The sequence below is a fragment of the Erinaceus europaeus genome, chromosome 14 (genome assembly GCF_950295315.1).
Source record: "Erinaceus europaeus chromosome 14, mEriEur2.1, whole genome shotgun sequence".
NCBI lineage: Eukaryota > Metazoa > Chordata > Mammalia > Eulipotyphla > Erinaceidae > Erinaceus > Erinaceus europaeus.
Genome location: NC_080175.1, coordinates 8304361 through 8328629, shown reverse-complemented (window position 1 = coordinate 8328629; position 24269 = coordinate 8304361). Strand labels below are relative to the sequence as shown.

Genomic DNA, 24269 nt, shown 5'->3' with positions numbered 1-24269 from the left:
AGAGCTGGCACTCTGGAGCTGGGCGGCGCTGACGATAGCCAGGGCTCCGAGGGCTTAGCTGTCTGCTGCACTGAGGCCTGTGAGTCAGAGAGCTCCTGCCACCCGTGAGCTTGGTGAGCGTTGTCCTTGTCCCTGGAATGACACGAGGTTGCTTTATATAAACCGCCCTGCGTGTCTGCTGCTTCTATTGACATTTAAAAACGATCCAATGTCTGAACTCACAGATAGGAAGCCTGGCACAGGCAGAGCTATTCTTTTTTCTTTCTTTTCTTTCTTTCTTTCTTTTTAAAATTTCTTTATTGGGCAATTAATGTTTTACATTTGACAGTAAATACAATAGTTTGTCCATGCATAACATTTCCCAGTTTTCCATATAACAATACAACCCCCACTAGGTCCTCTGTCATCCTTCTTGGATCTGTATTCTCCCTGCCATCCACCCCAGAGTCTTTTACTTTGGTGCAATACGCCAATTCCAGTTCAGGCTCTACTTGTGTTTGCTCTTCCAATCTTGTTTCCTTTTCCTTTCTATTTCTGCTGGTTTTCTTTTCTTTTTTTTTTCTTCCCCCCTTTTTCTCTCTCTCTCTTGCATCCAGGGTTATCACTGGGGTTCAGTGCCGGCACTACGAATTCACTGCTCCTAGTGGCGTTGTTTCTGTTTTTTTTTTAAAAAAATTTATTTATTCCTTTTTGTTGCCTTTGTTGTTTTATTGTTGTAGTTATTATTGTTGTCATTGTTGGATAGGACCGAGAGAAATGGAGAGAGGAGGGGAAGACAGAGAGGGGGAGAGAAAGACAGACACCTGCAGACGTGCTTCACCACTGTGAAGCAACCCCCCTGCAGGTGGGGAACCGGGGGCTCAAACTGGGATCCTTACGCCAGTCCTTGTGCTTTGTGTCACCTGTGCTTAACCCGCTGTGCTACTGCCGGACTCCCCATTTTTTCTATTTTATTAGGACAGAGAGAAATTGAGAGATGAGGGGAAGATAGAGGAGAGAGAAGACACCGGCAGACCTGCTTCACCACTTGTGAAGCAAATCCCTGTAGGTGGGGAGCCGGGGGCTGGAACCAGGACCCTTGCACAGGTCCTTGCACTTCGTCCTATGTGCGCTTAATCCAGTTTGCCACCTGCCCCCCCTTAAAAGATTTTATTTGTTTATTAGAAAGATAGGAGAGACAGAGAAAGAAGCAGACATCACTCTGTACGTGTGCTGCTGGAGACTGAACTAGAGACCATCTCCAGGAACACTCTCTTCTCTTCCTTCTCTCCTCCCTCCCTCCCTCCCTCTTTTCCTTCCTTCCTTCCTTCCCTTTCCCTCTCTCTGTAAATTGTCTGGCAGGACCCCCCCTCCCTTTTTCCCCTTTCAACTTCAGATACAGACAGAGGAGCGACCACAGCACCCCTCCAGCATTCTCAAAGTGCTACTCCCACACCTTACTGTGCTTGCTGCTTCCACGCAGTGCTGGGAACTCGAACCCAGATCCTGGCTCATGGGTAAACTGTGTGCTCTACTGACTTCAAGCTCTATTTTTTGCTGCTTTGGTCTTCTTAACATTAAATGTCAAAAACCTGGGAGCTTTCTCCTAGATGAAGAAACGAGTGAATCTGCACAGTACCACTTGTCAGCACAGTGTCTCTGAGTCCAGTCCCTGCATCACCTAAGGGCAGATGGTCTTGTTCTCTGATAATCTCTGTCTCTCTCTCTCTGCTCTCATGCACATTCTCATAAATAGATACTTTAAAAAAGAAAGTGAGGGGCTGGGCACACAGTTTAGTACACAAGTTACCATGAGCACAGACCCGAGTTCAAGCCCCCACTCCCCACCTGTAAGGAGGAAGCTTCTCAAGAAGTTAATCTGCAGTAATCTATCTTTTTCTCTCCCTGTCTCCTCCTTCACTCTCAATCTCTATTAAAAATGCCTAAATAAATAAAATATTAAATAAGGGAGTCGGGCAGTAGCACAGTGGGTTAAGCACATGTGGCACCAAGGACAAGAACCATTTCTCTCTGTCCTATCAAACAACAATGACAGCAGTAATAACTACAACAATAAAACAGCAAGGGCAACAAAAGGGAATAAATAAATAAATAAAATATTAAATAAAAATATTTAGAAAGTGAATGCCAGGGTAGGGGAGACAGCATAATGGTTACCAAACAGACTCTCTCTGTCTTTCTCTCTCTCTCACCCCCACCTGGTTTAACACCACACCGAGGACAGCTGGGTTCTCCTTGCAAACATGGCCCTACTCTGGTGCTGTTTTTTAAAATAAAGATTATTAGTCCATTTTTAGTTGGTGGTGTTTGTCAAGAGAGGTGGGGGGGAGGGGAGAAAGAGAGAAGACCAGAGCATCATTCTGACACTAGCATTCCTGGGGATAGAACACGGAATCTCATGCTTGAGAGGCCAATCCTCCCAGGCCATGCAATTCTGGGTTTGTTTTTTTTTAAATTTATTTATTTCCTTTTTGTTGCCCTTGTTTTTATTGTTGTGGTAGTTATTATTATTGTTGATGTCATTGTTGTTGGATAGGACAGAGAGAAATGGAGAGAGGAGGGGAAGACAGAGAGGGGGAGAGAAAGACAGACACCTGCAGACCTGCTTCACCGCCTGTGAAGCGACTCCCCTGCAGATGGGGAGCCGGGATCTCGAACCGGGATCCTTATGCCGGTCCCTACGCTTTGCGCCACACGCGCTTAACCCGCTGCGCCACAGTCCGACCCCCTGTTTTTTTTGTTTTTTTTTTTAATGAGAGAGAGAGAGAGAGATTGAAAAGCTGAGCTCCTATCTGGCACATGTAGGGCCTAGGATTGAACCTGGGACCTCTGGTCTGCAAGTCTACTCTGCCACCTCCCTGGCCACCTTGTCCTGCTCCAGACACCATTTTCTTTTCACAGAGTTCTTCTTGCTTCTTTGCCTTGGGGTCCTGTCCACTGAAGGCTCTAGGGCAAGAATCTCAAGGAGCAGCCAGAGATGGTTCAGTGGGCAGAGCACAGGACTCAAAGGCCTGCATCTCCTGGTTCGATTCCTGACACCACATGGACTGGGCTGGTGCTCTGGTTTCCACCATGCTTCCTGGCTGCCTCTCTCTCTCTATTTTTGTGATGCCAGGGTCTTACAGATGTGCAGCTCCACTGGCTTTTCTCTCCATTTGTTATTTCCATGAGAAAAAGAGAGGAGAGACACAGCAGCACAGCTCCACCTCCCATGGAGCTTCCCCTGGTGCTGGGGTGCTCCCATCTGGTGCTGAGCACTTAACCTGGGGCTTCTTTTAAAGAAAGCTTTTTTCTTTAACTACACTTTTCCCCCCTTTATTGGGGGTAGCAGTCGACAGTAAAATATAGTAGTTTGTACATGTATACCATTCCTCAGTTTTCCACATAACAATTCAACCCCCTTAACTATGCTTTTTTAAAAAAATGTATTTTGGGAGTCGGGCTGTAGTGCAGCGGGTTAAGTGCATGTGGCGCGGAGCACAAGAACCCACATAAGGATCCTGGTTCGAGTCCCTGGCTCCCCACCTGCAGGGGAGATGCTTCACAGGCGGTGAAGCAGGTCTGCAGGTGTCTGTCTTTCTCTTCCCCTCTTCTCTCCATTTCTCTCCATTACGGATTTTCTCTCTTTTTCCCCTGGATATTGTGAGACCTTTGGACCAAGAATGATGGTTTAGGGCTGGCCAAATAGTTTAATGGGGGTGGGGCACGGTGATGGCACAACTAACAGATCACACACGCTACCAGTTATTGAGCCCCACACGCCACCTGCGGGGGAGAAGCTTCATGAGCAGTGAAGCAGGTCTGCAGGTGTCTGTCTCTCTTTCTGTCTCTCTCTCATTCTATTTCCCCCTTCCCTCATAATTTCTCTCTAGAAGGAAGGAAGGATGGACAAATGGTGGATTTGTAGTGCCAGCGTTGAGCTCCAATAATAACCCTGGTGCAGTAACAATAACTAATAAATAAAATGAATGAGTGATTTAAAGATCAGAAGAAGTCTAGGCTAGGGCAGCCATGGGTGTGCAGAAGACAAAGCAGCCACTCCCTTTCGGAACCTTCCAGAGTCTCCCTGCAGGCCCAGGGCTTCAGAGCTGGGTGGGGACCAGCTCTCCCGCAGGCTTGGGCCCCGGTGACTCTCAGTTGAGCCCATGCCCATCCTCTTGCCCTGCCTCAGCCAGGCAGTGACTCAGCACAGCACCACCGCCCTGACCCAGAGCACACTTGAACTGAATGTTCCAGGTCTGAGCCTCAGCCCAGCTTGACCAGGGGGAGGAAACGCTCCCCTTCCTGCTGCACTGCACCCCAGAACATGACGAGGGCAGTGCAGATAATTGCCGGTGTGCCGGGCAGGGTAGGGCGGGCATCCTAGCCTTGGCATCAGACAAATCTGGGCTCTGGAGGCTCGGGGGGTGGGTGGGTTCCCAGTGGGTAGACTTCAGGATTAATGTGTGAGGTCCTGGGTTCTATCCCCAGTATCAGTACTCTACTCGTTCTTTGGGGGGAAAAAAAGGTTTTATTTTATTGATAATAACAGAGAAAGTGAGAGCCAAAGCATCATTCTGACACCTGTGCCACTGGGGGTCTCATTTGGGACCTTGGCACACACATCCCGCCACTGACCACAACCCTGGTATCTCTCATACTTGTTCACAAACATAAATAAATAGATAATTCTTTTTTCTTTTCTATTTTATTGGGTAGGAGAGAGAAATTGAGAGGAGTAAGAGAGGGAGAGAGACAGAGATGCCTAAAGACCTGCTTTCACTATTTGTTAAGAATATATATATATATATATATATATATATATATATATATATATATATATATATATATTTGCCCCAAGATTATTGCTGAGACTTGGTGCCTGCACTGTGAATCCACTGCTCCTGGAGGCCATTTTCCCATTTTGTTGCCCTTGTTATTGTTGTTATTGCTGCGGTTTATTGGATAGGTTAGAGAGAAATTTGAGAGAGGAGGGGAAGACGGAGGGGGGGAGAGAGAAGAGAAAGACAGACACCTGCAGACTTGCTTCACTGCCTTTGAAGCGACTCCCCTGCCAGTAGGGAACCGGGGGCTCGAACTGGGATCTCGAACCGGGATCCTTGCGCCAGTCCTTGTGTTTTGCAGCACGTGCACTTACCCACTGTGCTACCTTGGCCCCCATATATATTTTTTCTACTTGCCACCAGAGTTATCACTGTGCTTGATGCCTACCCAATTGAATCACAGCTTCTGGTGGCCTTTTTTTTTTTTTCCTGTGCCCCCCCTTTTTTTTTTAATTTGAGAGACAGAAATCGAGAGGGGAGGGAAAATAGAGGAGACACTTGTTTCACTCCTCATAAAGCGTCCCCTCTGCAGGTGGGGGGGGTTTCAAACATGGTTCCTCAGTCTGGTAATGTGTGTACTTAACAGGTGTGTCACTGCCCGCCCCCTTTAAAAAATAATAATAGTAATTGGGGCTGGCAAGCTAGCTCACTTGAGAAAGTACTTGCCTTGCCTTGTGTGTGTGACCTGGGTTCAAACCTGGCTGCCACTGCACTGGGGAGACTGCCAGGTGCCGTAGTGTCTGTTCCTTTCTGTCTCTCTGTTTCTATCTGGAAAAATAAACAACAGAAACCAAAGCAGTTGGCCCAGTGTAGCCACCACCTTATGGGGTGTGCAGTGTGTGTGGGTACTCGGTCAGATGTGCTGTGAGAAGCTACTTAGCCCGGGGGAGGAGAGCCCTTCCTCCAGAGAGGACCTTGGTGGCAGGCGGGTGGTCAGAAGGGCTAGGTGGGGGTGCTGGTGGCTGCTTGTGTTCTGACTTTAAGAGCGTGACCTTGAGGCCCGTGGGAAGGTGCGGTGGGGAGGTCTCTCTAGACCCAGACATCCTGCTTCCTGCTATGAGACCCGGGTATATTTCCACCCTCCTTTTCCATCTGCTGAATGAGACAGGTGTTCTGCTCTCGGTTTCTCTGAAGTTGACCTTTAGTGATGTCCCCGAGGCTATGGATTCAGACGCCAGGTGTGTGTGTGTGTGTGTGTGTGTGTGTGTGTGTGTGTTTACATCTGCCACAGGAGGCCTAGCCAACACCCCCAGCACTCCCTCTGGAGGGACCACACCCAGTGCATGGCTGGTGGTGCTGGTGTGCAGAGGGGACAAGATGAGGACAACGGGGACCCTCCGGCTGACAGTACTACCCCCTGCCCATCAGGCATGGTCTTTCTCTCAGCTGTTAAGGGGTGTCACTGCCCTTAACAGGAGGGGTCTCTGCACTCCTCTGTATTTGGGGTGTGGGTTCCCAGCGCTGAGCCCAGGGGCAGAGACTTCATGGAGGGGCATGGGGGGCGGGGTGGGGGGAGAGTCCAGGGTTGCAGCCCCATGACTTGCCTTTGCCTGGGTTTGCTCACAGGTGGTGAAACTTCATCTTCTCTCTCTCTCCTTCCTCCCCTCCCCCTCTCTCCCTCCTTCTCCCTCTCCTCTTTTGTCACCCCCTCTCTCTTTTGTCACCACTGGGGCATCACCATTGCAGGATGAATTTTTCAGCTAGAGACAGAGAGAAAGCAGAGACACTACAGCACCAAAACTTTCCCCAGAGTAGTAAGGGCCAGATTTGAACCCGAGTCACCTGTTTGGCAAAGCAGGCAACACACTGCCCACACTGTGAGCTACCGTTCCGGCTTAGGCCATGGGACTTGAGATATATTGATAGTTCTCAGCAGAGAAAACGGCATCCTTATTCATTAGATCCAGGGGCTTCTGATTCTCCCAAGGCCATCAGGTAGGGCCCCTGAGGAGTTAGGCTCCTTTTGTTTTAGGAGCTCTGACCTCACACACAGGCAGTTTCAGTGCTCTGGGCTGCTCTGTTTACACAGAGATGCGGAAGGAAAGACCTGATGGATGGCACCAGAGCTTCCTCCAGTGCCAAAGCGCCTCCCTTGTGGTGCTGGGGCTCAAACCTATTCCTTGCATATTGGTAAGGCATGTGCCCTACCTGGTGAGCTGTCTCTCCAGCCTCTCACAGGCTCTGCCTGTTTCTATTACTGTTAATTTAGGGAGAGTTAAACAGGCCACAGCACTGAAATTTCTTGCCTTGAGGTGGGGTGGGCTCGAACCTGGCTCATGTGTATGGCAAAGCGGCACACTATTCACGTGAGTTATTTTGCCAACCCAGCTTGCTTTTGCTTCTCTCTCTCTCTTTTTTTTTTGCCTCCGGGGTTATCAGTGCCTGCACTACAAATCGACTGCTCCTGGAGGTCATTTTTCCCTTGTTGTCCTTATTGTTGTTATAGCTATTGTTGCTGTTGGATAGGACAGAGAAATGGAGAGACAGAGAGGGGGAGCCGGGGGCTCGAACCGGGATCCTTACTCCAGTCCTTGCGCTTCGCACCATGTGCACTTAACCCGCTGTGCTACCGTCCGGTCCCCTTGGTTTTGCTTCTTTTAATGAGAGAGACAGATGCACACTAGAACTAGAACACTAGTACCCGTATAGGGTACCAGGATCAAATCCTGGGCCTCATGCATACAGGCATGCACCCTCCCTATCAAGACCCTCCCCCCTCCTCTGGCCAGAACTGGTCTTTGTAAACATCAGAGTCAACCAGTTGCTCAAGAAGCTTCTAGGACCATCCAGAACTATTTGCAGAATGAAGGAGGGTGATGGTGGAGGGTGCCCAGGAGCTCTGAGTTTTAAAAGACTTTTGCTCTTTCTTTGTTCACTGGCCTCCACTGCATTGAAAGACGCCTGAGTGCGGTGGCATCTGTCCATCTCTCTTTCTGTCTGCTTCTCTGCCTCTAAAAATAAATTATGTCTTGCAAAACGTGTGGGTGTGGGAGATTTGTGTAGCTGGGGAAACTGAGGCTTGTCAGTAGGCCAGGCGGGGCTGAGTCCAGGGCTCATTCTGTCTCCTTCCACTGGTTGAACCCAGCTGCGAAGAGCCGTGCCCCGTGAGCTGTCTCTTCAGCTTCTCACAGGCTCTGCCAGTTTCTGTTACTGTTAATTTAGGGAGAGCTAAAGAGACCACAGCACAAAATTTCCTGCCTTGAGGTGGTGAGCTTCATTTTTTAAAAATCTGGCACGAGGCGTGAACCTGGGGTCTTTGCATGTGCGTGGTACTACTAAGCTGTCTCTGAGAGGCAGACACAGACAGGAGAGACATCTTAGCACAGCTCTGTCACCCCCGGCGATCTCAGTGGTGCGCCCAGGTGGTTTGGAGGCTTGGACCAAGGGCCTTGGGCATGTAGGTTCATGCATGCTCTAACCAATAAGCTGTTTTCCAGCCCAGAACTTCATCTTCTAAAGACAAGTTTTCCCCAGTGGAAGACTCATGGCACTTCCATCTCACTAACCCTGGGAGAAATGCATGTCGACTTAAAGATTTATTTAGGGGCTTGGGCCGTGTTGCAACTGGTTGAGTGCACATATTACGATGCCTCAAGGACCCGAGTTGAAGCCTACAGTCCCCACCTGTGGTGATGGCGGAACTTCATAAGTGGTGAAGCAGTATTGCAAGTCTCTCTCTCTCCCCCCCCCAAAAAAAAAAAAAAAATATATATATATATATATATTTTTTTTTTTTTTTTTTTTTTGCCTTCAGGCTTATCGCTGGGGTTTGGTGCCTGCAATACAAATCCACGGCTCCTGGAGGCTGTTTTTTCCTTTTTGTTGCCATTGTTGTTATTATTGTTGCTGTTATTGCTGCTGTTGTTGGATAGGACCGAGAGAAATGGAGAGAGAAGGGGAAGACAGGGGGGCAGAGAAAGACAGATACCTGCAGATCTGCTTCACCACCTGTGAAGCGACTCCCCTGCATGTGGGGAGCTGGAGGCTTGAACCAGGATCCTTAGGCCAGTCCTTGCGCTTTGTGCCATGTGCACTTAACCCACCGCGCTACCACCCGGCCCCAATAAAATAATTTTTAAAAGTTTAACTTTATTTGCTAAGAGAGAGAGAAATGAGAGGGCTGTGGGATAGAGAGGGTGAGAGACAGAGACACAGCTGCTCCACTGCCTCCATCGCTTGTGAAGCTTTCCCCCTGCAGGTGGGGACCGGGGGCTTTAATCCAGATCTCTGTGCACTGTACTGTTAGCGCTTAACCAGGGGCGCCACAGCCCAGCCCCAACATAGATCTATTTACTCCAGAGAGAACACAGCTCTGACATATGCAAGCCTGGGGATCGAACTCAGGACCCCACACATGCATGTCCAGCACTCTATCCACTGCACCATCTCCAGGCCCCTCAAATCTTGTGGACTTTAATAGTAGGTGTGTCAGACAGTCTTCAGTCCCTGGACCAAGATTATTATTATTTTGTATTTCTTTATTGGGGAATTAATGTTTTACATTCGACAATAAATACAATAGTTTGTGCATGCATAACATTTCCCAGTTTTCCACACCACCGTACAACCCCCACTAGGCCTGGACCAAGGTTATTTATGGAGTCTGACTTTGTTCTCCCAGCAGTGTAGAGACTGGATCCTGAGGGCTATGGACTCCGCTTATTATTCAGCATGTGTCCAGTGTCCTCACTGTGGGGACAGTGGCATAGACTCTCTCACAACCCAGTGGGAACTGGAAGCCTTTAGAGTTTGGCAGTTTCCAGATCCTGTTGGCAGTGATCCTGAGTCCATTTCTGAAGCTTGTGGTACTGGACGGGAAGTCGTGGAGGATGCTGAAACCCAGCTCCCTGTTTGTTCTGGAGAAGGAAGTTTTTATGTTTGGTTTCCTGCCTGATAGCTGAATGGTGCCACTGAAGTCTTTCAAATTTTATTTTATTATTACTATTATTATTTTTCCTGGTGTCAGCCTGGAACCTTAAGTAGGACACGGAGCCTAGTAACTGGGTTTCCCAATACTGCTAAGACTTGGGCTAGCTAAAATTAAGTGGCTCAGGAGGCTAGCCCAAGTCTTAGCTGTATTGGGAATTCCAGGCGATTTCCCCCCTTGTTTTAGAGTTTTTGCAATGTCGTTAGTGGAAGTCTGTGCCTAGCCTGCATAAAGCTTCTTCTGGCCTGGAAACCCAGTTACTAGGCTCCGTGTCCTACTTAAGGCTCCTGGCTGACACCAGGAAGTGATGCCGGGCAGCCCTCAGAGTCACTGTGCTGGGATTCCGCTTCAGATCAGTCTGCTGCTCAGAATTTGGTTAATGGCATTGGGAGCTGGGTGTGTAGGTGTTGGGGTGGTAAACCTGCTTTTTATTTTGACTTATTTTGAAAGATTTATTTTTTTTATTTATATAAAGGAAACATTGACAAAACCATAGGATAATAGGGGTACAACTCCACACGGTTCCCACCACCAGAACTCTGTATCCCCTCCCCTCCCCTGATAGCTTTCCTATTCTTTATCCCTCTGGGAGTATGGACCCAGGATCATTATGGGGTGCAGAAAGTGGAAGGTCTGGCTTCTGTAATTGATTCCTCGCTGAGCATGGGCATTGACAGGTCTATCTGTACTCCCAGCCTACCTCTCTTTCCCTAATAGGGCGGGGCTCTGGGGAAGTGGAGCTCCAGGACACATTGGTGGGGTTGTCTGTCCAGGGAAGTCTGGTCAGCATCCTGCTGGCATCTGGAGCCTGGTGGCTGAAAAGAGAGTTAACATACAAGGCCAAACAAATTGTTGATCAGTCATTAACTTAAAGGCTGGAATAGTGCAGATGAAGAGTTGAGGGCTACTCCATTATGTAGATAGCTAGTAGGCACATTTTAGTTATATTCCAAAGGGCCTGTGGCTATACTAGTTTTTTTTTTTTCTTCCCCTGAGCCTGAAATCTGATATGCAGGTGGATCCAAGTTATTGTCTGGGGAGATGATGTCATGGCTGGAAAAGGACCAGAAAGCTGGATCAGGGAAGAGAGTAGCTCCCTAATATGGGAAAGGTGTATAAATATTGTTGACTATAAACCTCATCGATTTGATGTGATCTGGGGCCCATATTCAGCTTAGGAGCCTATGTGACCTCTGCATCCCTGTAGATCTGAGCTCACATTCTGTGGTCATGAGTAGGAGTATTCCAAGCTGCCTCAATATCAGGACCCATCTTCCTCAGGTGTGGCATAGAGTATTTTGTCCATCCAAGGATGGAACATTCTCTACCGTTGTTGATCCAAGTTGAGGGCAAGGTCCTATGGGGAGCCCACAAAGGGGTCTATTTTATGATTTATTATTTTTTAAATACTATATATTTTTAAATTTTTTATATTTATTTATTTCCTTTTGTTGCCCTTATTGTTTTATTGTTGTAGTTATTGTTGTTGTTATTGATGTTGTCATTGGATAGGACAGAGAGAAATGGAGAGAGGAGGGGAAGACAGAGGGGGAGAGAAAGACAGACACATGCAGACTTGCTTCACCGCCTGTGAAGCGACTCCCCTGCAGGTGGGGAGCCAGGGGGCTCAAACTGGGATCCTTACGCCGGTCCTTGCGCTTCATGTCATGTGCGCTTAACCTGCTGCACTGCTGCCCGACTCCCCTGCTATTTTATTTTAAGATTTTATTTATTTATTAATGAGAAAGATAGGAAAGAGAGAGAGAGCAAAAGAACTAGACATCACTCTGATACATGTGCTGCTGGGGATTGAACTCAGGACCTCATGCTTGAGAACCCAATGCCTTATCCATTGTGCCGCCTCCTGGACCACTGCTTCTTTAATTTTATTATTGTTACTGTTTTTTATTTCCAGATACCCTCAGAGTTTGAGAATCATTGTAAAACAGGACATTTCTGCCCTTTATTTTTTTTTTATTCTTTAAATATATTTTACTATTTGTTTCATTTTTAATGAGAGATATACCACCTCTGGCTTAGTGGTAGTATAGGGGATTGAACTTGGGCCCTCCAGTGCCTCAGGCTGGAAAGTCTTTTTGCATGGCCGTTATGCTACCTCTCCCATCCATGACCTTTACTGTATGGCGGAGAAATCTAAGGTCCGAGAGGTGGTACATGAGCTACCCACGTACCACACAGATTTCTGGGCCCCACCCCCAGTACCACACAGTCCAGAGTGATGCTCTGGTTCTCTTTCTCCTTCTCATACTGACAAATAAATTTAAAAAGAATAGTAAATAAAAACCAGGGACAAAGTTTAGATGTGCTCCAAATCAGTCCATAAACTCACCCCCAGCTCAGAGCCCCGATAGCAGGCTTCTTGGATATGAATATCTTGCGCTTAAAGAGGGAACGTTGGACTTCCCCCTGCTTTCCACCCGGGCTGTCTCTTGGCGTCGTTCAGCACCGTGAGAACATGCGTCGGGATCAGAAGGCATTGCACAAACCGGGGCATTAACCAGCTCGCCTTGTCAACGAATGTGGTGAGCTCAGCAGTGAAGGAGTCTGAGCCTCTCCTGGAGTCTCCTGCAGGAGCTGCAGGCAGTCTGGAGGTGAGGCTGGGCGGCCAGGCCTCTTCGAGGTCACTGTGTTGATGCCACTGTGGCACAGTCACACAGGAGAGTGTCGCCACTGGTGTCGCTTATCCACTTTTTTGCTTTCTGCACCTGCATGATTCCAGCACTCTCAGGGGACCTTTTCCTCAGATCGAAACGTATTTTATTTAGTTACTGGATACAGACCTGTGGAGAGGGGAGGGGGAGATAGAGAGAGACAGAGACTTGTAGACTTGCTTCAGCACTCCTGAAGCTTCCTCCCTGCAAGTGGGGACCACAGGCTTGCACCCCTGTCCTTGCACATGGCAACGTGTGTGCCCAACTGAGTGTGCCACCCCCACCCCCACCCCCCGTTTCTTTTACTTTTCAGCACTTAAGATGAGATGGTAATGACAATGCCATAGAAAAGGGTGAGGGGAAGGGGAGGGAAGGGGTGGAGGGGTTAGAATGCGTCTGTGGTTTGTGCATTTTCCCTAGTGAGACGCGGGCCTGGTGACATCAGCATTCCCGGAGTGGGGGCTGGAGGGAGGGTGTGTGTTCATTTATGGCTGAAGTGATTCATCATATGGAAAGCTTTGCCCTTCTGGTCTTGAAGGTTGATGTAGGCTCTCGTAGGCTTTTTAAATTTTTATTTATAAAATAAAAAATACTGACAAGATCATAATTCCCACCACCAGAACTCTGTATCCCATCCCCACCCCTGACAGCTTTCCTATTTTTTAACCCTCTGGAAGCATGGACCCAGGGTCATTGTGGGATGCAGAAGGTGGAAGGTCTGGCTTCTGTAATTGCTTCCCCGCTGAACATGGGCATTTGGCAGACTCCCAGTCTGTCCCTGTTTTTCCTTAGTGGGGCGAGGCTCTGGAGAGGTGGGGTTCCAGAGCACGTTGGTGAGGTCGTCTGCTTGGGGAAGTCGGGTTGGTATCGTGGTAGCATCTGCAATTTGGTGTCTGAAAAAACATTTAGATGTAAAGCAAAACAAATTGCTTAGTAATCTGGAACCTAAAGGCAAGAGTGTAACAGATGAGATTTGGGGTTTCCATTTTGGAAAAAGCTAGTATGTTTGTTTTAGGTGTATTCCAAGGGACTTTATTATTAATATTATTATTTGTTTAGATTTTATGAGAGTTGCTAAGTTCCCACTTCTGGTACAGGTGACACTAGGGCCGGGACTAGGTGTGTGCTCTGTCATTTGAGCTATCACCCTAGGTAGCTTTCTTTCTTTCTTTCTTTCTTAAATTATTGCTGTTTAAGATGTATTTATTTATTTAATTTTCCCCCCTCCAGGGGTATCACTGGGGCTTGGTGCCTGTACTACAGATACACTGCTCCTAGTGGCCTTTTTTCCCTCTCATTTTATTGGACAGGACAGAGAGACATGGAGAGAGGAGGGGGAGACAGAGAGGGGGAGAGAAAGACAGACACCTGCAGACCTGCTTCACCGCCTGAAAACCGCTCCCCTTCTGTGGGAGGGGAGCCAGGGGCTCGAACCCGGATCTTTGTGCAGGTCCTTGCTCTTTGTACTATGTGCGTTTAACCTGGTGTGCCACTGCCCGGCCCCCTAAGATGTATTTATTTATGAGAGGAGGAGAGAAAGAAAAAAAATCAGAGCATCATTCTGGTACATGCAGTATCAGGGATAGAATTTGGGACCTCGTGCTTTTAAGTCCAGTTTTTTAAATTATTATTTTTTTAAAAAACTTTTTTTTAATTATCTTTATTTACTTATTGGATAGAGACAGCCAGAAATCGAGAAGGAAGGGGTGATAGAGAGGGAGAGAGACAGAGAGACACCTGCAGCCCAGCTTCACCACTCGCGAAGCTTTCCCTCTGCAGGTGGGGACAGGGGCTTGAACCCGGGTCCTTGAGCCCTGTAACATGTGCTCTTAGCCACGTGCGCCACCGCCCAGCCCCCAAATTATTATTTTATTATTATTATTTGCCTCCAGGGTTATTGCTGGGGCTTGGTGCTTGCACTACAAATCCACTGTTCCTGGAGGGCATTTTATCCCTTTTGTTGCCCTTGTTGTTTATTGCTATTATTGTTGTCATTGCTGTCGTTGTTGTTGGATAGGACAGAGAGAAATGGAGAGAGGAGGGGAAGACGGAGGGAGAGAACAATAGACACCTGCAGACCTGCGTCACCGCCTGTGAAGCGACTCCCCTGCAGGTGGGGAGCCGGGGGCTCGAACCGGGATTCTTACTCTGGTTCTTACATTTTGTGCCATGTGCGCTTAACCCGCTGTGCTACCGTGTGGCCCCCCCATTCCAGTGCTTTAACCACTACTCACTTTCCAGCTGCTCCTGTGCCCTCTCTTCCTCCGTCATTCCCTCTCCTTCCTTTTATATATTTCTGCCTGTGAACCGCAGGAGACTTTTTTTTTTTAACAAGAACATTGCTGGCTGATGGTGCAATAACAATAACAACAACAATAACAATAACAACCTCAGACCTTGGAACCTCAGGCATGAGAGTCTTCTACAGAACCATTATGCTGGCTCTCCAGACTTGTGACTTTATTTAAAGTGGACCCAAGCTCAGCATATACTCCACCAGCCCCTCGACCCCCTTAGCCTCCCACCCGATACCCCCCCCGCCAGGAGGCCTCTCCATTCTTTCTCTCCGTCCGCCACTCCTACCCACCCCTGCTCCACTTTGCTCTCACTTCTGAGTCTTCCCTGACTTCTGTCCTGTTTCCTGACTTGTCCTTTCTGTCCTGTGGCTTAGGCCTCTCTTGTCAGCAGCTCTCAAGACCTGGCAGCTCAGCCCCTGCATCCTGCTAGAGAGAGAGAGGAAAGGAGGGAGAGAGAGAGAGACAGACAGACAGACACAGACAGAGGCTGACCTGTAGCACTATTTCACTGCTTGTGAAGCTTTCTCCCCCCTGTAGGTGGGGGCTGGGGCTTTGAACCGGGGTCCTTGCAAGCACTATGATGTGTGTGCCTTTTGAAGGGAGGAAACTCACCTGCCTGCTGCACACACAAGCACCCTCCTCAGCCTCCCCTGTAGTTCTCACAAACCTCCCCAGCAGCAGACCCCAGTCTCTGGATGTGGAAGTTAGGCTCACAGAGTCTGAGAGAATGGGAGCAGATCGCAGGGCTTGCTAGTCTAGCTCAGGGTGAACTTGGACGCCCCTAGGAGAGCCCCGACCGGTCCCAGCTGGAGAGACCCCTGCCTTTCCCTGTCTGCAGCTCCACCCCACTTTCTGGGTAGTTCTACCCCCCAAAAGCCCAGCGACTCAGAGGCAGGGGGTCAGCAGTGGGCCACAGGCGAACAGTCTCCCTCAAGACTCCCCCACCCCAGGGCCACCAGCAGGGACGGTCCCAGGACCCCACTTGAGGCTGGAAGAAAGTGACACAGGCTCCCTTGGGACAGGAATTTGCTTCTGAATGAGGCCTGGAGCCACTCCTGGCTGTGAGGTGACCTAAGAGTTAAAGGAGGCTAAAATAATGCAACCGCCCCAGCACGGGGCCATTCTAATCTGAGTGCTTGTCTGCTGGCTTCTCAAGGACGCAGGGACACCCTTGCCTGCCTGTGTCCCGGAGGCTCTCCGGACAGGGTCGCAGAAAGAGGCAGACAGGAAAGGACATGCAGAGGCTAGATTCCAGGTCAGCTCGCTGGTACACAGGCCTGCGGTGGGCAAGCCAGTGCAGAAAGGGGACAAGAGTGACGAAGGCCCATTGACGCAAATGCTGATCGAGCCTCAGCTCATGACTTTGATGCTTCTCTGTGGTAGGGACGGGTGCTTCCTGAAGGCAGGGGTCACTCTCCTTCCCAGCTGACCCTCCTCACACAGCCATGGTCAGAGGCACACTGTCCCCTTCTGTGAAAGGACCCACCCGTACTTCTGAGATACAAAGGACCGAACACCCGCCCTAGGGGTCCCCGACCTGGCTTGTTCCTCTGCCTGGTGACATGCAGTGATGTTGCCCAGCCAGCCGCCTTGTTGTCTGAAACAGGATCTTGCTTCCCTGGTGCATCTGGAACTTGGCCTTCTCAAGGGTCCCAAAATAGCCAGGCCACCAAAGGGAGGATAGAGGGGACCCTAGGCCTGACACAGCCAGATGGGAAGCCTTCTCAAGCTGCCTCTGTACTCAAGACCCCCACCCCCCCCACCACCACCACCACCAACAACAACACACACACACACACACACACACACACACACACACACCCCTTTCTGGCTGGTTCTGCAAACTGTTCTTGTCTGTTGGTGTCAAACTGTTCTTGTCAGTGTCTTCTGTGGAGTTTTGGAACTTGGGAGTCTGAGTCCCACAGGACTGGACGATCAGCGAGTGGGAGGAGGCACAGTCAGACTGACTGGAATGTCGGAGCCAGGCTTGATCTGGGTCCCTGAGGGGTTGGGGGACACTTGGTGACTGTCCCTAGCCCCACACACACACACACACACACATGGCTGCACAGTCACCCCAGAAACCTGTCCTACCTGTTTGAGGAACTGGGTTAGGGTCTCTCATGTTGTCAACAGATAACCTTGACTCAGTTGCGTTTCCCCTTTCTCTCCCTCCCCCTCCTACTTAGAACTTTCTTCATCAATGAGGGTGAGAACCAGAGTGTCACTCTGGCACATGTGATGCCAGGAATCAAACTCCGAACCTCCTGTTTAAGAACTAAACGCTGTAGCCCTTGAACTGCCTCCCATGGACTGCCTTCCTCTCTTTTGATTTATTTCACCAGAGACAGAGCGATCAGAGCACCACTCCAGCATCTGGTCCACCAGGGGTCAAATCCATGGCTTCACACATGCGAGTCTAATGCTCTTCCACGAGCCACTTCCCTAGCCACTTCTTTATCTTTTTAAGGATGTATTTTATTCATTTCCCACGCAACGGAGAGTTTCACATGAGAGAGTAAGAGAAGGAAGTTGGCACACGCTTGTTACTTGCTTTCTGACTGATAGTGGTACTGGGGATTGAACCTGGGACCTTGGAGCCTCAGGCATGAAAGTCTTTTCCAGAACCATTGGTTGTCTCCCCGGCCCTGCTTATTTATTAATTCTTTTAAAAAATTTATTTCCTGAAAGAAAAAGAGAGGGAACCAGAGTTATCGTTCTGGCATATACTGTGTCGGGGATCGAACCTCAGACCTTATGCAGGAAAGTCCTGTTCCCTACCTACTGAGTCACAGGCCCAGCCAGACGTACGTTCTCCTGAGCCATTTGTATCTAAGCTGCATGCGTGGGAGAGGAGGGCCCCGGGGCAGTGAGGTAGGCAAAGAGAATCCTTGGCAGCTGTGGTCTCTGGTCTCCCTGGCATCTAACCCATCAGCCCCTCTCTCATTTCAGGAGCCTCTGTCTTCTGCCAACGGCCCTTCCCAGGAGGCCCCCAGGCTGCCTGCGGCCGGATACCCCCAGCTCCGACCTGGCTACATTCCCATCCCTGTGCTGCACGAGGGTGCTGAGAGCCGGCCATTCCCCTTCCAGACCTACGCCCAGCCTGGGCCCCAGCGCTTCCGCAGTGAGGCCGCCGCAGCTCCCCAGAGGCCCCAGTCCCCGCTGCGGGGGGTGGCTGAAACCACCCAGCCGGAGAAGCACTGTGGACCTGCTGCAGCCCAGCCCCTAGCTTCCCACGGACCCGAGGTGAGAGCTGGAGGTGTCCCCAGGAGCGTGGATTGGCCCAGACAGACAGAGCCCTGATTAAAGGTGTTCAGGGCTCAGTCACCCAACACCTGCGTTCTGGTCCCTGACTGGAGGCCCCTCCTTTCTCTTGGAGAAGTGTTACCTGTGTCTCCGTGTTTTCTTGCATAATCAAAAGCAGCACGTTGATCACTAAAACCTTAGCGAATTTGAGCCAAATAGCCCCCATGCAGCTGGGGGAAATCTTTCCCTCTGGTTTTCTGAGCTAGGAAATGGGGAGAGGCCAGGCCTGCTGGGGGCCACATGGGGGTTGGGAGGACACTGTGAGCTGGAACAGGGTCGAGGACAGAGGTAAGGAGCCGTGATGTGCAGGACTGGATGTGGAGGGAACTCTTCCTGTGTGTGGCCGGCCCTGGCATGCAGGCTCAGGCAGGGTCTGACTTGATGTTCCGACACATTGTCCAGAAGGCCCTGAAAGTTCTAGGAAAGTTCAGAGCTTGAACCCCCACTAGGGAAAGACAGAAACAGGCTGGAGGTGTGGATCCATCTGCCAACACCCATCTCCAGCAGAGCACTGCAAAAAGAATTTTAGTCCATATTCCCAGAGGGGGAGAAAAGTTAGGGGAAGATGACTAGAGGGCTGTGAACCCCAGTTCTGTCAGGGGGGCAGAGGTAGATAGTATATGGTTATGCAAAGAGACACTCATGCTTGAGCTCCAACACCTCAGGTTTAACCCCTCGGACTACCATAAACCAGAGCTGAGCAGTGCTCTGGTGGGGAAAAAAGCCAATTCCTTGAGATCCCAGAGAGAGAAGAGAGAAAAAAAAAGAGAAAGACTTTCAGAAGTAGTAATAGGTATAGGTGCGACTTAGAAAGGAAGAGAAGGTGGTCTGGGAGGTGGCGCAGTGGTAAAGCTTTGGACTCTCAAGCATGAGGTCCCCGAGTTCGATACCCGGCAGCACATTTGCCAGAGTGATGTCTGGTTCTTTCTCTCTCCTCCTTTCTCATAAATAAATAAAATATTTAAAAAAAAAAAAAAAGGAAGAGAAGGGGGGTCGGGCGGTGGCGCAGCGGGTTAAGCGCATGTGGCGCAAAGCGCAAGCACCGTCCTAAGGATCCCGGTTCAAGCCCCCGGCCCCCCACCTGCAGGGGAGTCGCTTCACAGGTGGTGAAGCAGTTCTGCAGGTGTCTTTCTCTCCCCCTCTGTCTTCCCCTCCTCTCTCCATTTCTCTCTGTGCTATCCAACAATGACAACATCAACAATGGCAATAATAATAACCACAATGAGGCTACAACAACAAGGGCAACAAAAGGGGGGAAAATGGCCTCCAGGAGCAGTGGATTCATGGTGCAGGCACCGAGCCCAGCAATAACCCTGGAGGAAAAGAAAAAAGAAAGAAAGGAAGAGAAGGCAGGACCAAAGGAAAAAGGTGGGCAAAAATATAGACAGACAGACAGACAGACAGACAGACGACAGATAGATATAGACGTTATAGAAGTCATAATCAACCCGTAATCTGTGACCTGGGGAGAACTACTGCAGTTTCCAGTGGAGGGGATGGGGACACCTAACTCTGGTGGCAGGAACGGAGTGGAAGTAGACCCCTGCTCTCCCTGGATGCTGCCAGCCAGGTGGGCAGTGCTGCGCAGGGCCTGCCACCAGGAGGTGAGGTCACAGCCAGGGCAGAGGGTCACCCCAGGGTGCCGCCACCCAGCCATTGTTTTCTTACAGCAGCAACAGCAGCGCTCCCAGTCACCGGCCGCCTCGGACTGCTCGTCCTCGTCCTCCTCGGCCAGCCTGCCGTCCCTGGGCAGGAGCAGCCTGAGCAGCCACCAGCTCCCCCGGGGCTACATCCCCATCCCCGTCATCCACGAGCAGAACGCCGCACGCCCGGCCACCCAGCCGGCCTTCCATCAAGCCCAGAAGACCCACTACCCAGCTCCGCAGGGCGAGTACCATCCCCACCAGCCCGTGTACCACAAGATCCAGGGGGATGAGTGGGAGCCCAGGCCCCAGAGGGCAGCATCCCCCTTCCGCTCGCCCGTGCGCGGGGCCTCCAGCCGGGAGGGCTCCCCGGCCAGAAGCAGCACCCCGGTGCACTCCGTGTCACCCCTCCGAGTGCACACTGTGGTCGACCGGCCTCAGGTAGGTGGCTTGGTGTAGGCGGGGTCTCTGGGGTCACCGGTCTGGGTGACGCATGTGGGATGAGGGCTCAGCTCTTGAGGCAGTGTCTGCTTCTCTTTTTTAAAATTTTTATTATCTTTATTAGATTGAGACAGCCAGAGATCAAGAGGGAAGGGGGAGATAGAGACAGAGACACCTGCAGTACTGCTTCACCACTGGAGAAACTTTTCCCCCTGCAGGTGGGGACTGGGGGCTTGAACCCAAGTCATTAAGCATTGTAGTATGTGCACCACCACCCTTCATTTATTTCTCTTATTATAGCTGCCTTGATGGCATCAAGCAGAAAGAATTCTTTTTTCTTTTCTTTTTAATTAATGAATTTAATATGTAAATACTATGATTAGAAAATTAGTTGATATCTATATCTATATATGAGAGAGAGAGAGAGAGACACTTGTGCACTTTTCAGCTCTGGCTTATGGAAAGCTGGATCAGGGAAGAGAGTAGCTCCCAAATAATGGGAAAAGTGGATAAATATTGTTGACTGTAAACCCCATCGATCTGATCTGGGGCCCATGGTCAGCAGGCAAAAGAGATCTGGTGTGTTCGGCTGGTGTCACAACCGCTCTTGGGCTCAGAGTCCGAGACAGTGTCCATTTGACAGCAGGCTATCGTTCCCATATTCAGTCTGGGCAGAAACCACCAGATTGTCAGGTTTAAAAATATAAGAACTGGGGGGGGGGGTCGGGCTGTAGCGCAGCGGGTTAAGTGCACATGGCGCAAAGCACAAGGACTGGCATAAGGATCCTGGTTTGAGTCCTTGGCTCCCCACCTGCAGGGGAGTTGCTTCACAAGCAGTGAAGCAGGTCTGCAGGTGTCTGTCTTTCTCTCCCCCTCTCTGTCTTCCCCTCCTCTCTCCATTTCTCTCTGTCCTATCCAATAGCAATGACAGCAATAACAACAACAATGATAAATAAGCACAATAAAAGGGGAAAAATAGCCTCCAGGAGCAGTGGATTCATAGTGCAGGCACTGAGCCCCAGTGATAACCCTGGAGGCAAAAAATACACATATAAGAATTGGCACAAGGACCCATGTTCAAGTCCCTGGTCCCCACCTTCAGGAGGAAACCTTTACAAGTGATGACATAGGGCTGTAGGTGTCTCCCTCCCTTTATATCTCTTCCTCCCCTCTCAATTTCTCTCTGTCTCCACTAATAAATAAATAAAAATATTTAAAAATAAAAATAAGAATCGGGTCCAGGTGGTGATACACCCAGTTGACCACACATATTATAATGTGCAAGGACCAAGGTTCAAGCCCCCAGTCCCCACCTGCAAGGGGGAAAGCCTTGAAAGTGGTGAAATAGTGCTCTAGGTGTTTCTCTCTGTGTTGCTCTTGATTCCTCTCAATCTCTATCCAATAAATAAGTAAATTAAAAAAAAATTTTTTTTTTGAAAGAATCTATTCTGAAATAGGCAGGAAGGTCATACCCTGGGCAGATGTCTGTCCCCTAGGAAGGGGCCAGGTACCAAGGGGCATGTCACGGCTGTAACACTGAAGAGCTAGAGTCACATGACCTTTGCTTTGCCTTTGAGTGAAACCAGCCCAGCAGCCAGCACCAGCTCAGGCTGTTTTCATCTTGGAAAACACAGTTGGTTTCCTTTCTCTCACCTTTCTTTTCTTTTTCACTTTCTGTGTTGTTGCTGTTATCATTGGAGCACTGTTGAAGCTTTCTTCAGTGCAGAAGGAGCCAGTCTCGAACCCAGATCATGCACTTGGCAAAGTAGCACACACCCAAGTTAACTATTTTTCACCAGCCCACAATCAAGGTTTCTTTTTTAATAAGAGACTTTTTTGGGGGGTGGGGATAGAGAGCATAATGGTTATGCAAACAGACTTATGCCTGAGGTTCCTAAGTCCCAGGTTCAATCCCCACACCACCATAAGCCAAAGCTGAGCAGTGCTCTGGTTAAAATACACACACACACATATATATGTATATGTAATTTTAAAAAAATGTTATTTATTTATTGGGTAGAGGCAGAAATTGAAAGAAAAGGGAGAGGTATAGAGAGACAGACACCTTTAGTACAGCTTCACCACTTACAAAGCTTATCCCCTGCACATGAGGACTAGGGGCTTGAACTTGGGTCCTTGTGGATTGAAATATGTGCATATATTTTATTATTTATTCATTGGATAGAGACAGAAATCGAGAGAGAAGGGGGAGATAAGAGAGGGAAAGAGAAAGAGAGACCCCTGCAGCACTACCTCACTTGTGAAGCTTTCCCCCTAGAGGTGGGGACCAGGGGCTTGAACTTGGGTCCTTGTGCATTGTAACATGTGCGCTTAACCAGGTGCTCTACCACCCAGCCTCACCGTCGGTTTTCTTGACATTGCCCTAAGAATACCATCTACAGAAACACTGAGCAAGAGATAACAGGCCACGAAGCCAGGTGACAGAAGGAAGCCTGGCAGATGATCTGGTCACACACAAGATGAATTTCCCTGTTTATTTGGTAACAGCTGTTGGCTAAACAGAAAACAAAACAAAAAAGGCCATTTCTTCGTTCTTGCGAATCCGTATTAGTTACAGCCTGTGACTCTCAGCCAATTCTTAAAAATATCTCTGTGTCCTGTCCCTTCTCAGCAGCCTGTGACCCATCGGGAACCTTCTTTGCCTGTGCCCCAACCTGAAAACAAGCCGGAAAGCAAGTCAGGCCCAACTGGACCGGAACTCCTGCCTGGACACGTCCCCATTCAGGTGATCCGAAAAGAGGTGGACGCCCAGCCCGCCCCCCACAAGCCCCCACCTCCTTCAGAGAAGGTCGAGGTAAAGGTTCCTTCTGCTCCGGCTCCTTGTCCCCCCAGCCCCGCACCCCCTGCTGTCCCCTCTTCTCCCAAGAATGTGCCTTCAGAAGAGAGAGCGGCCCCCAGCCCTGCCCCTGCAGAAGTCACAGCCCCCAAAGCAGGGGTGGCAGAAGCACCCCCAAAGCACCCGGGGGTGCTGAAAGTGGAAGCCATCCTGGAGAAGGTCCAAGGGCTGGAGCAGGCGGTGGATCATTTTGAAGGCAAGAAGACAGACAAGAAATACCTGATGATTGAGGAGTACCTGACCAAGGAGCTGCTGGCCCTGGACTCAGTGGATCCTGAGGGACGAGCCGACGTCCGCCAGGCTCGGAGAGATGGTGTCCGCAAGGTCCAGACCATCCTAGAGAAGCTGGAACAGAAAGCCATCGACGTGCCGGGTCAAGTCCAGGTTTATGAACTCCAGCCCAGCAACCTGGAGCCCGACAGGCCACTGCAGGAGATCATGGCGATGGGGACCCCGGCAGCAGACAAGAGCCGGAGTGGAGAGGATCCCCAAGCCGCAAGCCGGCCACCTGTCTCCAAGGAGACCGCAGCTCCGAACCCCTCCAGCACCTCCGCAGACACGGCTGGTCCCCCGGCCGCCGCTCCCTAGTCCCTGCCGAGGCCCGGAACTAAGCGCCGGTGTACTTCAGGGGAGTTTTCAATCGCATGCCTTTCACAGACTTGGAGTCCGTTGGTTTGTACTATTCATAGCCGCTTGGTATGCAGTACCTGGGGTGAAGGCAAAAGAAACACACAAAATAAAAGAGCTGAGAGGACAAGGGATGCTTTCCTTTCAAAGTGTGGTTCTGTACAGACAGGAAGTTACATGTTTCTTATTTCCAAAGTATTATAAACCCAGTCACTCTGGCTAGCTATGGCTGTGAGCTCTCTTTCTATACCCCTCTCCTCCCATCAGATCACTGCTCAGCTCTGCCTTATGGTGGTGCAGGGGATTGAACCTGGAACTTTGGGGCCTCAGGCATGAGAGTCTTTTTGCATAGCCATTATGCTATCTATCCCTGCCCTAAGCTCTCTTTCTATAGCTTTGAACTGGAGGAGTTTTTTTTTGTTTTTTGTTTATTTTTGTGGTGGGGAGGCTAGATGGGGCCCTCAAGTTCCTATCATATCAATACAAAGAAACCCACTTTTCAGAAATGATGCTGGAATTCTAAGGAGATGACTGTCTTCATCTCATTGCTGAGAGACCTAACTTGAGCTAAATGAAAATGTGTAAGGAGCCCTAGGAATATCCGTCTGTTGGATGACTTTTATGCTACACCTGGAAAAAAAAATAATAAAATAAAATAAAGATGACATAAAATGTT

At 49.7% G+C, this 24269-nt stretch overlaps 1 protein-coding gene across 3 annotated transcripts in view; it reads left to right on the top strand.

The window, feature by feature from the left end:
- Positions 1-24269, top strand: part of BAG3 (BAG cochaperone 3) — a 26284-nt gene extending 2015 nt beyond the window's left edge. Inside the window, exons 2-4 of one of the 3 annotated variants that reach the window (XM_060171195.1) lie at positions 17672-17965; positions 19699-20109; positions 22742-24269. In XM_060171195.1, coding sequence (XP_060027178.1) covers positions 17672-17965; positions 19699-20109; positions 22742-23554 — 1518 coding nt within the window. In that variant the 3' untranslated portion in view covers positions 23555-24269. Of the gene's footprint in view, positions 1-17671; positions 17966-19695; positions 20110-22741 lie in introns of all 3 variants that reach the window. The other 2 variants (XM_060171194.1, XM_060171193.1) reach the window with 2 other exon arrangements.